Source organism: Chelonia mydas, chromosome 13, assembly GCF_015237465.2.
Source record: "Chelonia mydas isolate rCheMyd1 chromosome 13, rCheMyd1.pri.v2, whole genome shotgun sequence".
NCBI classification, from domain to species: Eukaryota; Metazoa; Chordata; order Testudines; family Cheloniidae; genus Chelonia; species Chelonia mydas.
In genome coordinates, this window is record NC_051253.2 from 8521973 (window position 1) to 8537768 (window position 15796).

General features: G+C 38.5%; 1 protein-coding gene across 5 annotated transcripts; it reads right to left on the bottom strand.

Annotated features, from left to right (window-relative positions):
• Positions 1 to 1370: 1370 nt before the first annotated feature.
• MTG2 (mitochondrial ribosome associated GTPase 2) lies at positions 1371 to 15744 on the bottom strand. 5 transcript variants are annotated; one of them, XM_007059796.4, is made up of 7 exons: positions 15628 to 15744; positions 14665 to 14877; positions 11087 to 11234; positions 6284 to 6399; positions 4669 to 4887; positions 2666 to 2804; positions 1371 to 2262 (listed from the first exon to the last, which is right to left on the bottom strand). In XM_007059796.4, the coding sequence occupies exons 2-7, from the start codon at positions 14869 to 14871 to the stop codon at positions 1868 to 1870; spliced, it is 1224 nt and encodes a 407-aa protein (XP_007059858.2). In that variant the 5' UTR covers positions 14872 to 14877; positions 15628 to 15744; the 3' UTR covers positions 1371 to 1867. The 5 variants fall into 5 exon arrangements, with proteins under 5 accessions (XP_007059858.2, XP_043383515.1, XP_027678002.2 ...); XM_043527580.1 differs by having other exon boundaries at positions 15671 to 15725; XM_027822201.3 differs by lacking the exon at positions 15628 to 15744 and adding an exon at positions 15572 to 15608.
• Positions 15745 to 15796: the final 52 nt, after the last annotated feature.

Consider the following 15796-nt stretch of genomic DNA (forward strand, 5'->3'; position numbering starts at 1 on the left):
AAAAAAACATTTGTAAAAACAAAACACAGCTGTTGATTCTGTATTTTGATATGACTTTTTCCCCCCAAGTGACAGGTGACTGGCTCGGCAGTGTAGAAATAGTAATGGGAGGAAGCCAGTCCGTACATGATGAGGACGACTGCGCTGAATGAGCCACTCTTGTAAGGATGTGCTCCTCATGAATGCTAGCCATGCTTAGGAATATACAAATTAGGTAAAATGTGTCTGCAAATCAGTTGAGGTTCAGAGAATCGTCACCCTCCCTAAAACAGCGGGAAGTTTTATCTTCCTCAGTAACTCACACTAGTGCAATCAGAGGAGAGGTGATAGCTGATGTGGATATTTTTAAGGGTTAAATTTAACAGCATGAAATCTGCACTGCCAGCTAAATAAGCTTAGTTAAAAACCAATACTATTTTAGGGAATAAATGTTTCCATTTGGTCTAATAAAATATATTATAAAAACATCCTCTAACTATCCTTTAGACCTGTCCTTTTAATTTCTTGAAAAGTGAAACTGCCTATTATAAAATAGAATGTCTGCAAGCTCTGATGGTTCTCACTGTATTTTCTTGATATCATTAAAAAAATATAGGGTGTTCGCAACTTCAGATTATTGGCCTGGAAGTAAAAATTAATCTGATTCTTCTTATATTCCATCATCCTTAGAAATAAATGCTGAACCAAGAATGATGGCCTCACCTGACTTCTCATGTGTTTCTTATTCTCAGTATGCCTATAGCATATTAGAATTCTCTGTGGAAAGAGATCAACAAGTGGTCTCCCCGTGTTGGCTTTACAGAGGAACAGCAGAGTCTGCTCATAAAAGGCAACTTATACAAAAACAGTCCCTATGGGGGAACTGCTTCGCCATTGAGATTAAAGGGCATCATTCTACCTATGATGAACATGAAAGGACAGTATCATTACAGCAACTTCTGTTTCTCCTCTTGAGGCTCAATAAATGATAATCGGGTACACATTCTGGATCTTCAACCATCAAGACAGCAATATTAATAGTCTCTCATGCATACAAAAATATACCTGGGCAAAGAACATGCACGAGAGACACTACTTCTGAGGAAGAAATGACTTCATGAAAGGCAAACGAACAGGAACACTGTCCACAAAAAAGAGAACATTTCCTGTCTGTGAGAATATAGCCCTAGCCTACTTTATTACAACCATCAGGCAGATACAGCTCCCAGTACAATTTGTGCAACCCACGATCACTTTAAAAAGATTAAATATCACTCCGGGGCCAAAAACTCAATGTCTAGTATAACCTACTGTAAACCAGAATTTGTACGCAAGTTTCCCTAGATTACAGGCCAATTTGTTATGCACATCACCACCACAAGTCTCACAAGCTTTTTCCAACAAAATTTAATGGCCGCAAAAATAGGAGATGCTTATAGTTCGATTTGTTTCGTGCAGTAATCGAGAACAAATTTACAGTGTGTTGTGTCCTGTGCCCCATGCTTCTCCTACACATACATCATAAGAACATAACAGCAGCTGTACTGGGTCAGACCAAAGGTCCATCTAGCCCAGAATCTTGTCTTCCGATAGTGGCCAATGCCAGGTGCCCCAGAGGGAATGAACAGAACAAGTAATCAAGTGATCCATCCCCTGTCTCCCAGTCCCAGTTTCTGGCAAACACAGGCTAGGAACACCATCCTTACCCATTCTGGCTAATAGTCATTGATGGACCAATCCTCCATGAATTTATCTAGTTCTTTTTGAACCCTGTTATAGTTTTGGCCTTCACAACATCCTCTGGCAAAGAATTCTACAGGTTGAACATCCTGCAATAAATGTTGTTTTCCTCCTCCATTCAGCTTAGGGTTCATGGGAGCTCTGGTTCCTACCATTTGACTGGATTTTGTTTACGTGATTGTTCAGTATTTACATAGGCATCATACAAATCTCTTAGGTGCAACAATAATTCCTCCAGATTATCTCCTGTCAATGCAGATAGTGGGATGACGCTCTGCTCCACTCGCTCCTTAAGAAGTAGTAAGTTAGCCTTTGACTGAGGAAGATCAATCTTATTTCCAATGACAGCATGAGGTCTCTTTGACAAGCCTTCTTCATACTGCTCCAGTTCATATTTTAAGTCTTGGAGCTGAATCCATGGCTCAGACACCGACAGATCCACCACAAATAAGAGAAAGCGGCAGTGTTCTATGTGCCTCAGAAAGGCCAATCCAAGGCCCCTGTTTAGATGAGCTCCTCTTATTATACCAGGAACATCAGCAACTATAAACGAGAGAGAACTGAATGTGAACACAACATTTTTAACTTAAGGGGTTCTATTTGTCTGTCTGTCGGTCTAGGTATTTATATAGCTCCCTTTCAATGTAGTCTCTAAGAAGGCATAGTATGAGTTTGTCTGTCTCCTGCAGCCCTAAAAAAATCAAGTTATTTCACCAGAGACACTAAATTCAGCTCAGAAGTCTGAGGTCAAGAGTACATACATGAAAAACAATACGAGGTTTAAAACATGTTTACATCAGGTTTGTAGTTCCCTAGAACTAGTAAGCTCCTAAAGCGTCATTTTTACAATTTTATTTTTACTGTCTCAAGCAGGGACATAAAGGGAGACAATCAGATGTCACAACTAAAAGTAGTAATTATATAAACAAAATCTCATAACACATACCTGCCACTTGTTCATAGTCTTGGTAGTGAACAATGCCTACATGTGGATTTAAGGTTGTGAATGGGTAGGGAGCCACTGCAGGCTTTGCATTGGAGATTGCTCGCAAAAGTGATGATTTCCCAGCATTGGGGAATCCTACCTGGAACACAAATATTCAACCAGGCCACAATTCCAGATTAACCAAAATAAAGAGAGTGTTTACTTGCAAATATATATCAATGGTTCTTTAGTAGTTGTCATAACTCAAGAGAGCAGTACAGCCATTTGTACCAAACGCATCAGTTTTGCATGCTCATATCTAAAGATATCTGGGTGCACTTTTTTCTCTATTTTTAATTTATTTTTAATTTTTCATTATATCATTAACATATATGAGCTTTCCATACAAGCCTGAACAAGTCTTACTCATAATCTGTATTTATTACTTTAAAAAAACCATCTCTGGCTGGTCAACCACTTGTCAGCTATGAATTTATTTTCAAATTCCAAAAAAATGGCGACCATACATTATAAAAATCTACTTGATTCTGACATAAGGCTTGTCATTTTTTCCATGGACGGGATTTTCATGCCATGAATGGTGGCGGATCTATCATACATCTGACTACTAGGAGTAACCATCACCAATCATCTCATTTGGACTGTAAGGTAACAGAACCACAATATGCTCTGTGGGTAACCTAACATTTTTTTTTTCATTCTTCTATTGCAGTCTCTCTCGGAGGCTAGTTCCCCCCCGACTCCTAAAGCCTACATCTTGAAACACTTTCCTAGGAAGTCTACGCTTTCTGGGAGGAATGGCCTTAGAACAGTTATAGGATATCCTGTCTGATACAGACAAGTGTGTGTGCAGAGTAAACAGCACTCACAAGAAACTGAATCAGATTTTCCAGCCTGCTTCGGATAATCATTCTGAACAACTGCCATAATAAGTATGGTAGAGATCTGGAAACTCATGGATTCTCCTTGTCAATTTTAAGCCCCGATAACGATCCCATTAAAGTCAGTGGCAAAATTCCCATTGGCTTCTATGGGCACAGGCTAGGACTCAAAATGCTGGATTTAGTGCTGCCAATTTAAGACCCAGAGTAGATTGCACAAGCTAAAATACGGCTAAGTTTATTGAACCAGCCATGCTAGTTCATTTCTTTTTCTTTACGAAGCTCTTCTGGGCCAGACAAATGTTGTAAGATTCATGCCCTTTACATACTGTTGTAAAATAAGGGTTTGTTCAACAGCTCCACCAGAGAGATCAAAAAATTGCATGGATTTAAAAATGAAATCAGTTTAAACAATAAATTGACTTAGCATTAGCATACCATTCAAACTTAAATGCTAAGACAAAATTTACATATCTGAAACCTATACAAAAAGCTAACAAAGTTAAACATTTAATACCCATAACAATGCAAAGTAAAGACAGACTGAAGGATGATTATGTTTTTATTAAAAAGGAGTGTTATTTAAAAGCCATAAGTGTTCCTTGATGGCTTCTAGATGTAACATGCTGTCTCAGTGCATGTCATCATGTCTCCCAGAAACAGCTTGTCCAATTACTTTAAAAGCAGCATCCAAAAGTTCTCCTTCAGTGGCAGAAGCCCCTAAGTGCCAAAGATTGGGGGTTTGATCCCTGATAACTTTGCTGCCTGTATACATTCAAGCCCTCTGTTATGTCAAGATGTATTCTAAAGAGACATTTATGGGACAATATGTTTTATTATTGCAATTATTACTGAAGCCTGTACCTTGTTTCCTGTTGATTTAGCATGAAGCCTTTTACCAAAGAGATATGGCATCAAGTTATATATAAGTGGTAGCAAAAAAAGTGACAGAAGGGCTACTCAGGATACTCCTCTACTAAGTAATCATTGTCATTCATCTCCCACACAAACTTGCTGAGAAAACAACAAAATATAACAAAGCAACATTCTTTCGTCAGCTAGCCAAGTGACATCCTGAAAGTGTATGCCAAAGGTTAATAAAACAAAAGAGGCAATACCCACCAGCCCTGCATGTGCCATAGTCTTGAGCTCCAGATGGAGGACTCTTTCCTGACCTGATTCTCCTAGAGTGGCTGTCATTGGTGCTCGATTCTCATTGGACAGAAAGAACCGGTTACCCTTCCCTCCAGTTCCTCCATAAGCAGCAACATATTCTTCGCCATGCTGAGCAAGATCAGCCACAATTTTGCAATCCTCCTTAACTACAGTGCCCACAGGAACCTTGAAAAGAGAGAAAGTCCTAAGCAAAAACAAACTATGAAAGTTCAAATACTTAACAGTACTGTTCAGCAGTTCCTGGCGGCGGGCAATGTTTTCAGGGTCTAGCCAACACCACAACCCTCCATCTCCCAGCTGGGTGAAAGTGTGAAAAGAGTCATTAGGACCCAGATCTAGCAGGAGAGGCCAAATAAGCACTCCCACTCTCGACCCAAAGAGCAGTGTCGAACATTAAGAACTTTAATGGTACCATACTATTTTTTTTTTTGTGTGCTTTTTTGTGTTCCCGGTCCCAGGTTTCACAAACTGATGGTGAACCAATTCAGGATACCAACAGGGGGGCATAAGGAGATTATGGATCATATTGGGTAGCTAAAAAGCAAAGTAAGAATGATTTATATTTTAAAACGAATTAAAAAATAAGGAAGCAGCAACAGACATATAAGCAGACGGGGAATTTGTTTTTGTTTGTTAATAAAAAAAACTGAACCAACGTGATGCATTACTATTACCACGTTGCTGGGGTGTGCATATAGAGGTGTATGTGTGTGATTTGTCTGGTTCTTGTCTTCCTCTCTACTTGAGAAGTGCTTACCTGACTTTGGGCATTTCCACAGATTTATCAATACATAAAGACACGCCCCAACAGCTGACACAGCTCCAAAACAGACTCTGAAGATTGACTTTATGGATAACACTAAACACAGGTATAAAGCTTAGGGCTGTATCTACAGTAGGCAAAAAATGGTACTTTTTAGTGCCTGTTAGCTAGTGTATTAAAGTCTTAGTGGAGACAAGGCAAGTTGTAGATGTAAATATATTAGTTGGTCAACATAAACCCTAGCTAACCTGTTAAAAATACATCTCTCTTTCTAATGAAGACAAGGCTTAGAAGCGAGGGAAGCCTCCCTTCATTTGTGCTAATAAACCATACAATAAAGTGTGAAACCTGTTCTCACATGGGATCTGCAGACAAACGGAAAGAACAAACAACAATGCTAGAAAATATAGTCATGAGCTTGGCAAGCACAGTAGTGATCGGCATCAAAATGGACATGTCCCAGGTAGCAGAACTAGCCTGGGAAAAATACTGCTCTAATTTAACAAGTTGTGTGTTTGACTGCATTGCCTATTTGAATTCTAGAAGCAAAGGCCGGTGACTATTTGTTTTAGCCAGATGCAGCATGCTCTTTCAAAGAGGTTCTGGTATGAACAATGAGAACAAAGCGGTTTGGTCATGCCTGTGTGTGAACTAGCCCAGATGCTATGAACACTCACTTTGACTAGTCCCACTAGGACTACTCACATGCATAAAGTTATTCACACAGGTAAGCTTTTGCAGGACTGAGGCCTGAATTCTCATATAAAACTTTCAAAGTAGTCAGCAACAGCATCTTACTTTAATATACGTGTATCCACCATTGGCTCCATAACAGTTTTTGCTTCTCCCTCTTTCTCCATGAAAGCCTCGATACAATGGGAGGACTGAAGCCAGCGATTTGATTTGCTGGTCAGCTATAAAGCAAAACACACACTTTAAAAACATTCTTATGTTAAAAGAAATACAGTAGAATCATCTTTTGACCCCTTTATCTTTTGCAGTATACCACAGACAGAAGCATTCCATAAGCTAGTGAGAGTCCAGGGGAGGTATATGATGTCAATTCTCTTAAAGTAAAACTCCACCATTTTATTTATATGCTTAAGTTTATAAAGTATAGAAACAACGGAAGTAACCCCACTACAAAACAAATTTCTTAACCAATAAAGAACATCTATGATTTCACAGTAATCAATCCATTGCTATTCACTGAGTTAGCAATGTGAGTACTAATAACAAGAAATTTAAAATAAAATTTTAAATTTCTTCCTTCTGACAAGTCGCTGTGTTTTTAAATGTTTCACAAAGAGTCTGGACTTCTTTTTTTTTTAAATCACGCCACACAAGCTGTGATCTTATCAAACTGTCTCTTATTCTGTTTGTACAGTACCCATTACAATGGAGTCTCTGTGTGCTACTGTACTAAACTAATAATAATCTCACAAGCTATCCTAGATCAGACTTGCTCTGTAGATGACAGGGAAACTTCCAAGAAACATCCAAACCACTCTCCAAAGTAGTGCTGGCACTATATAGGTGCTACCTATTATTATCCGGTAGAGGTGACTCCCTTCTTAATCAGTAGTGATGAATCAGTAACTCAATATGATACTACTGTAGAATGTGTAATTAGAATTGTTGCCTTTTGGAGCAGTACTCAAATCAGATCCTGATCACTTGCGGTCATTAGAAAGTACAGTATTTATGTTGGCCAAATTCCAATTTGCAAAATTACATTCTCTCTCATTGTAGTCTTCCTACAGCCCAGCCTCAATGGGATTTGGCATTCCTCACTGCCTGTTTTATGTTGTTGTGTAGTGTTGATGAGTTCTTAAAAAAAAGTTGTATTTCACAACAGAAGCGGAGGCATGTCTGTGATGGATGAAGTTACTGTTGTCAATGTAGTTTGTAAAACTCTGAGATGCTTTGGAATGCAAGATCCCATATAAGTGTAAGGATGAAAGGAACTATTGTAATGTGACTAAACACTAAAAAAGTTTTATTTTAAAATTGCTAATAAATATTTTTGAGAAGCTTAAATATCAGACTTTTAAAAAATGATTCTTTACAAGCACAAGGAAGGGAACCTCAAAGACTTAATATTTGATTTATTCTGCATCCTTCCAGTTCCAACGTTGGTGCACATGGTGGAAACTAGTTTCTTCCATTTCCCTCTGTCATTTGTTGCTGCTTCCTTCTGCTTTATGGTGCTGACATCAATTGTTCTGCCCTCCCTGCTAAGGATTCTTCTTCAGGTGTCTCCTGGGCACTCATTTCCTCAACTCAGTTGGTATCCACATGACAGCTTCATGGTAGAGTCTGTGCTGGCATCCGGAGTACATGCCCCAAAAATATCCAAACACTTCCTTCTGATACTGGTGGGAACGAGCAGCTGATTATGGATTTCTCAGCTCTCTTTGCTGGGGATGAAATCTTTCCAACCAATGCCCAGAATCTTTCATAGGCATTTATTTTTAAAGGTGTCTAATTTTCCATTTAATGTTTGGTAGAAAACTTAAGATCTTCAGCTTTTGGAGCCATGTTAGCACTGAGATTACATTTTAATTGAAAATTCTCAGTTTTCTTCTGGTGTTCTAGATCTTAGATTTCTATACATTGTCGAGATTAGTAAATGCTGTGGAGGCCTTTCCTGTCCTTGAGTCACTTCCTTCTTGTGAACTCTACTGGACAATATGATGCTGCCTAAGTAGGTGAACTATTCTACTTTCTTGATGGTTTTTGCCTTCTAATGTGATGTTACTATTTGACTTCTGGGTTTCAATGAAGTTTTAGTAGAACTAATTTTGAACCCTGGTGGCCTGCTATTTTTGCCAGGTTGTCTATCTTTGTAACTGTTCATGCATTTCGCTCAGTAGCGAAATATCATCAGCAAAGTCTAAGTCTTCTAGACATTGCCATCTACCCATGCTATATCAGTGTTTGTGTTGCTAATACACTTCTTCTTTATCCAGTCTATGGCTATGCCAAACGAGAGAGGTGATAAAATGCAGCCCTGTTTCATGCCATGATGAACGAGACTGTTGTCTGACTGTTCAACCTTACAGAGCATTTTGCATAGCTATCCATGCTTTGATGATGTTGACAACTTTAGCTGGGATTCCATAGGACTGAGGAATATTCTGCAATATATATCTCCCCCCCGGCTATCAAATGCCTTTTGACAAAAATCCAAAACTGGTAAGGGGAGAGCTTGCCATTCTATTCATTCTTCTAAGATGATTGTTAGTGAGACTATCTGATCTACACAGGATCTCTTGGGCCTTAATCGTGCCTGTTCTTCTAAACTTTGCATCCACTTCTTCTTCATCCTGGACAGTGTCACACACACACCTTCCCCTACAATAGAGAGTAGTATAACTCCTCTCTAGTTGTTAAAGTCAGTAAGATGACACTTTTTGGGGTATTGTGACAATGATTCCACATTTCTGCTGGTCCCAAAGGATCTCTTTTCCCCAAATTTCATTAAACTATTCTGAACTTAATTCGCAGTTTTAAAAGTGGGCCCAACCAACTCAAAATAAAGTTACCTAAAGCCAAGACAAATTCCATACAGAATTGCTGACCCAGAACCAGAAAGTGAGAAGTCTTTTCTCCCCTTGAAAGATGCAAGTAACTCCAAACAACAAGGTAAGAGACAAATGAAACTAAAAAAACAGGTATGTCTGATGAGCAGATTTAGCGCTTTTGGAAATAACTTTTAATTTCAGAGCAAAACACAAGAGTCCTATTCTTCCCAAAACAAACATTAACCACAGTAAAAAGCCTCTGACAAAACCTCCAGTCTTTGTTCTCCATTTATGTTATGAAAAATCAAAGTGGATAAAGATTGACTATTTCTTTTTAAACTAAAAAGTTGGATTTTTTATTTAATTCGTTTAAAAAAAACAAAACCTATTTTAAAATTATGACAACCGATATTAAGGGCTAATCTTATACTCTATTAAAATCATTTAAATTAAATAAAAAAATATTCAAGCCGTTTGTTTGCTACCAAAGTTTTGAAGAAAGTCAAACCACTGGACTTGTAAGAGTTACTGGCTAAGTACTCGAAATCAGAGTTTGTTGAAGTGCTAACCCAGGTTTTGACAGCAGCAGCCTCTTCCACAGATATAAAGAGAATATTTTCTTCCTTGTTATTTATTCAGCTAGTTAAATTCAATGACTATTTCATTCAAAGTTAAGATACTGATTGGAAATTAAGCAGGAAGGTTTGTTGTCCTCTTTCAATCTATGGATAAAAACGAGGTGAGAGACGATACAATCTACTACTTCTAAAATCTTGAAAGACATGGTGACCAAAAACAACTAGCTCAATTCACTAATTCCAGATACTTCCTTTTTTAAATAAATCACTTAGTTTTGAATGCAAAACCTGTTTTGATTAACTTACTTTTTTCCTTATGTATCCAGCACATTTCAGGTAGTTTTATTTAACTAATCAAAAACAAATGTTCAAATACTATTTGGGGGCATTTTTAAATGAATTCTAATTTCCATCCAAATGCAACTTGACACAAATCATGAATAAAAAAAGAATCATTTAGTAAATAAGAAATGTCTTTTTCCATTTTTTATCATAAAAATTGTGAAAAATGAATCTTAATAAATGTATGTTAAACTATATAATGGCTTAAATAAATGTTTATAGATATAGTATATCCTGATGGTTAGCAAAAAGAAGTACCAAATTTAGTGTCAAGGCTATATTTAGTTACAAATCAATATGTTTAATGTTTACCAGCCAATGAGAATCAACCTTTCTTTAGGAAAATAACTACAAAGCACAAATGCAAAACAAGTTTAAAATCACTGATTTAAAACAATCTAGGAAAATTCTCTGCTTTGCGCGTTCCACAGATATTAAGCCAATTAGTAGTTTCAAGTCTGTTTTAAAGGTCATACACTATATCCATTTTTAAGTGTGTATTTTATTCTTCTCGGATTCTGACACCACCCTCATTCATATTGTAGTACCTGAGAGTCTTCCAGAAGTGCATTTAGACACATGACTAGCATCTGTCATATTTGTTCTTTTTTTCCCTCCCAAGAGGTTACCTTAGATTTTTTTAGTATTTATCTAGCTTACATTTTTGTAGCTTTTTATGTTTGCTGTGCCATGCACTTTTATTACTAAAGGCAAGGTCAAAGAAGCGCACCTGGAATGTGTGTGTTTAGTTCTATAAAGAATAAATGTTGGCTTTACTCCTTGCTTCAGGGGCAATCTGCATCAGTGTGGGAAGATGACAGAGTACTTTAGCATTTTCCGAGGCATATGTTACGAGATATTAAAAAGGTATTCGATTTTCAAATCAGTTTGAGCTGAAATATTTTCTAACTAGATTATGTAAGAATATCAGTGTCATTCACATCCCCTTTGCAGTGGCTGTTTGGAAGTACTGCAAAGAACAGATGGAGTGAAGAAAAAGAAAAACATTTCCCTGTCATATATATTTATCAATTCTATCACTCAAACTCAGTTTGTGGAAAGACATCAAAAATACCTTTAAACAAAGGGACAATATTTACCATGCCATCCCTTAATCTATGATGTATAAGACAAAAAGGATATGCAACTTTTACCTTTCAAAATAACATGGCCCCCATCTCCTCCGTTTCCACCATCAGGACCTCCAAACTCTTTTCTAGGCTCACTGTGAAAAGAGTTAATACCCGATCCTCCGTGGCCTCCAATCACACACACTCTTCGATGATCTACAAAATATCGGGTCTGCAATGGAGAGATAGTTTCATATGATTTCTCTACAGTTTAGTGAAACATTATCAGACCTCTGTTTCAACAAGCTGAAGGTTTCTACAAAACATAGCTATCTTTAAACGTCAGGAATTCCAATTTCCATTTGAAAATCAAAATCTATAGCATAGCTACAGTTCGGACATCAACCAAAGAAAGCCCATTAACCTAGCAATTATCTTGAAGAACGTACACAGGATCACACATGTTAAGAGACCCTTAAAACAAAAACATCTAACATACATCTTTGAGTTTCCACTGGCAAAAAATTCCAGAGAGAAGATGCTGAAAGATCATCCTCCCTAATTATGTATATTAGGAAACTATTCTAATGATAATGAACATCTACTGAAAAAAAGAAAAAATGGGTGAGGTAATATCTGGACCAACTTCTGATCATGAAAGAGACAAGCTCTGAAGCTTACACAGAACTCTTCTTCTACTGAAAGAAGCGAGGAAACTCAATGACCTAGGTAGTTGGCAGTACATGGAAAATTTTAAAAAGGCCAATCTAAGCATATTTAAAAGTCTGTATGCTCCATGCTGACTAAATTCAGAGAGTTTCCAGCATCTGATCTGAGATCCTGGAATTTGTAAGAACTTTTCCAACAGAGCGGGAAAAACTGAAGGCATTTTGTGCATGGTGTCAAAAAAAAAAAAACAAAAAAAAAACAAATGCAGTGAACTATGGATGATACAAGGAAGATATGTGGGTCTCAGCAGCACTAAGATATAAAAATAGCAAGCTGTAATAATATTGTAAAGATGAAACTGTTCTCTGGCACAAGCTATCATTCACTCCAAACTAATGGAGACTGAACCTCAATATTTGGCGTTAGACTTCTGCAATAATAAGAAGCTGAACTCCTTGCTGCTTATCTGAAATATTTGAACCTCAAGCCTACAAACCTGGGCTGGAAAGTTACAGAAGAGACTCTCTAAAGAGAACCTCTGGGCAGGGACTGCATCTTTCTTATATGATTGCACAGTACCTAGCGCAATCCTGATTTGGAAGCTCTGTGTACTACTGCAATACAAATAGTAGCATCTAGCACTTTTGTTCTACTCATGAGTACAAAATGGAAGGAATGAGGCATTCAAACATTTGAGAAAGGAGTAGATTTGGTCCTTATACACGAGCTAAAGTTTGCATGACGGGTGAAGGGGAGGGCTATTTTTTGGTATCAGTTCACTACTCCCTACTCCAATTATGCCATTCTTCATGCAAACTTCAATCTTCCTTTAATAAGACAGAACAATCCGATGTTCCAACATCAAAAATTTAAGGAAAGGTCTTTCTTGGAAATGGGGCAGAGTGGGGAACACTAAATACTTCCCATAGGCAGTGGTCCAATGGTAAAAGCAGGAGACAGTGTGAAGAGTCCTAGATTCTGGCCCGTTCTCCCACTGATTTACTGCATTACATTGGGCAAGTCATTTTATTGTCTCTATGTACAATAAAGATAACAATACTTATCCATTGACCTTTGGAAAATTTTCTGGGATCCTCAGGTGAAAAGTGCTATAAAAGCATTGGCATGTACATAGATATTTTCTTGTGTGTCAAGATGTAGAGAAAAATTTACTTACAAACGGTAATACAAAACATGCTAAAGGACTTTACAACCAGGTGGAGAATGGATATTTTTTAAAATATTAAAATAACTTGAGTGGTGAAAAATTCTGTTACTAGTAAAGTGACACCCAAGCACCTGAGAAAAATCCAATTATTGAATAACCAAAATTGCTTTTGCACAATCACTAGTACAGCAAAACCTCAGCATTACAAACACCACATTTATGAACCGATAGATCAACAACATACCTCATTTGGAACTAGAAGTATGCTATCAGGCAGCAGCAGATACAAAAATAAATAACTAAATAAATAACTAAATAAATAAAGCAAACAAATAAAAATAAAGGAAAGTTTAAAAAAAGATCAACAAGGAAACTATTTCTGTGCTTATTTCATTTAAATTAAGATAATTAAAAGCAGCATTTTTCTTCTGCACAATAAAGTTTTAAAGCTCTATTAAGTCAGTGTTCAGTTGTAAACTTTTGAAAGAACAAAATGTTTTGTTCAGAGTTACGAACAATCTCCATTGTCAAGGTTTTTGTAACGCTGAGGTTCTATCACAAAAATGTGACCGTTGCTAAAAAGCCTCCTTTTTCAAGTGTAGTTAGCACCACCAAACGGCAAAATTGCAAACTGCTGTTTTAAATTAACTAGATTCATTTATTGCTTATTATAAAAAATGAATTCATTTCCCTGCAGCTGAAATATAGAACCAAAAGGAAGCACCGAAACAAAAAAGAGAAAGCCTATGATTAACCAGCCATTAAATCTAGGCAATTTGTGAGTTGCATAAGTTCTTTAAAAAAAAAAACAAAAAAACAAGCAAAACACTACTTGAACTTTAGAATGGCAATTGTCTAAAAAACAAACATGTTTTGTTCTGTTTCAGAGTAACAGCCGTGTTAGTCTGTATTCGCAAAAAGAAAAGGAGGACTTGTGGCACCTTAGAGACTAACCAATTTATTTGAGCATGAGCTTTCGTGAGCTACAGTTCACTTCATCGGATGAAGTGACCTGTAGCTCTAGCTCACGAAAGCTCATGCTCAAATAAATTGGTTAGTCTCTAAGGTGCCACAAGTCCTCCTTTTCTTTTTGTTCTGTGTCATTTTTCCAACCCAAAAGAGAATTATGATCATTAAAACCTCTACAGCAGTGGTTCTCAACCTTTCCAGACTACTGTACCCCTTTCAGGAGTCTGATTTGTCTTGAGTAGCCTCAAGTTTTACCTAATTTAAAAACTACTTGCTTACAAAATCAGACATAAAAATACAAGTGTCAGAGCACACTATTACTGAAAAATTGCTTAGGTTCTCATTTTCACCATATAATTATAAAATAAATCAATTGGACTATAAATATTGCACTTACATTTCAGTGTATAGCATATATAGTATAAACAAGTCATTGTCTGTATGAAATTTTAGTTTGTACTGACTTCACTAGTGCTTTTTATGTAGCCTGTTGTAAAACTAGGCAAATATCTACATGAGCTGATGTACCCCCTGGAAGACCTCTACATGTACCCCTGATTGAGAACCACTGCTCTACAGAAAAGCAACTCCTATAGTTACTACTACCATTGAAGTAATCATGAATAACGTTCACTGTGAACTGAGATTTTTATTACATGAAATACTTATTTACAACTATTTTTTCCCACTATCCAAAATTAATTATATTTCATAAAAATATTTCCTTAGAATGCCAATGGTAAGTGGGGAATATACACAAAACACTCATCTCTAGGAGTGGTGTGTTCTTTTAGCATACAGCAAGTTCTTTGAACAAATCGTAGGTTAGCCTATCTGAATTTTAGTTTAGACTTACCAGCTTCTTTTCTGATATTGCTCTTTTTTGTTTCAGCTGTTGTTTTTTTGCACACTTTGCACAGCTTGTGGAAAGAATCCTCTGCCAGCTCTTAACATGCTGCTGCAATAAGCAAGTATGTATATGTGGTGAATATACAGGTCTCCACTGCCATAAGCCATCCAACAAAGTCCATGTTCTTGATGACAAGATTTTAGATCCCAGCATATCCACCTAGAAAGTGAAAATTATAGACAAAGGAAAACCACTAACTAAAATTCACCTCTGTGGCTCTAGAAACAAGTTTCACATGCAAATCAAGAGAACAAAAAATCAGTTTACATCATGAAACACATAATGAGTTAGAAACCCAAGGTCCAGGGATTGACCAATATTTCACCAATATGTTCTTACTCAATCGCTGTAATAGCCTTCTGAGAGTAAGACATCAAGCACATACACCTCCCCAAACTGATTTCCCTTCACTAATGTCTGTGCACATGCATTCATTACTGCAGGGCTGTTCAGAAGCATGGACTATATATAATATACAGAACCTCTATTTACTCAGCAGCAGAGAGCCCCTGTGCCCCCCCCCCCCCCCGCGCCGCCTCAGAGCCAGCCCCTGCGCGCGCGCCCCCCCGCCTCACAGCCAGCCCCTGCGCGCGCGCGCCCCCCCGCCTCACAGCCAGCCCCTGCGCGCGCGCGCCCCCCCCCCTCCTCACAGCCAGCCCCTGCGCGCGCGCGCCCCCCCCCCCTCCTCACAGCCAGCCCCTGCGCGCGCGCGCCCCCCCCCCCTCCTCACAGCCAGCCCCTGCGCGCGCGCGCCCCCCCCCCCCCTCCTCACAGCCAGCCCCTGCGCGCGCGCGCCCCCCCCCCCCTCCTCACAGCCAGCCCCTGCGCGCGCGCCCCCCCCGCGCCACCTCACAGCCAGCCCCTGCTCCAGCCTCTCTTCCCCAAATCCGAACCCCGCATAGTACCCACCAACCGCGAGGAACTTTCCTGTGGCGGACCCGCCCACTCGTACCACGTTCACTTGGACGCAGAGGTCACGACCGCACCCAAATTACGTCCTCGCCCGTCAGATGGGCGCACGCGCAGTTCTCTCCCCTTCCTCTCCGGCAGGTATGAAAAGCGCGGGAAAAGCATTGCG

Excerpts from the sequence above, each read along its gene's own strand:
- MTG2 (XM_007059796.4), bottom strand. The coding sequence starts at position 14,871 with ATGCTGGGATCTAAAATCTTGTCATCAAGAACATGGACTTTGTTGGAT. Across the intron at positions 6,400-11,086 it reads GGGCCATGTTATTTTGAAAG|CTGACCAGCAAATCAAATCG; the intron begins GTAAAAGTTGCA and ends TTTGCTTTATAG. Across the intron at positions 2,263-2,665 it reads AGACTATGAACAAGTGGCAG|TTGCTGATGTTCCTGGTATA; the intron begins GTATGTGTTATG and ends TCTCGTTTATAG.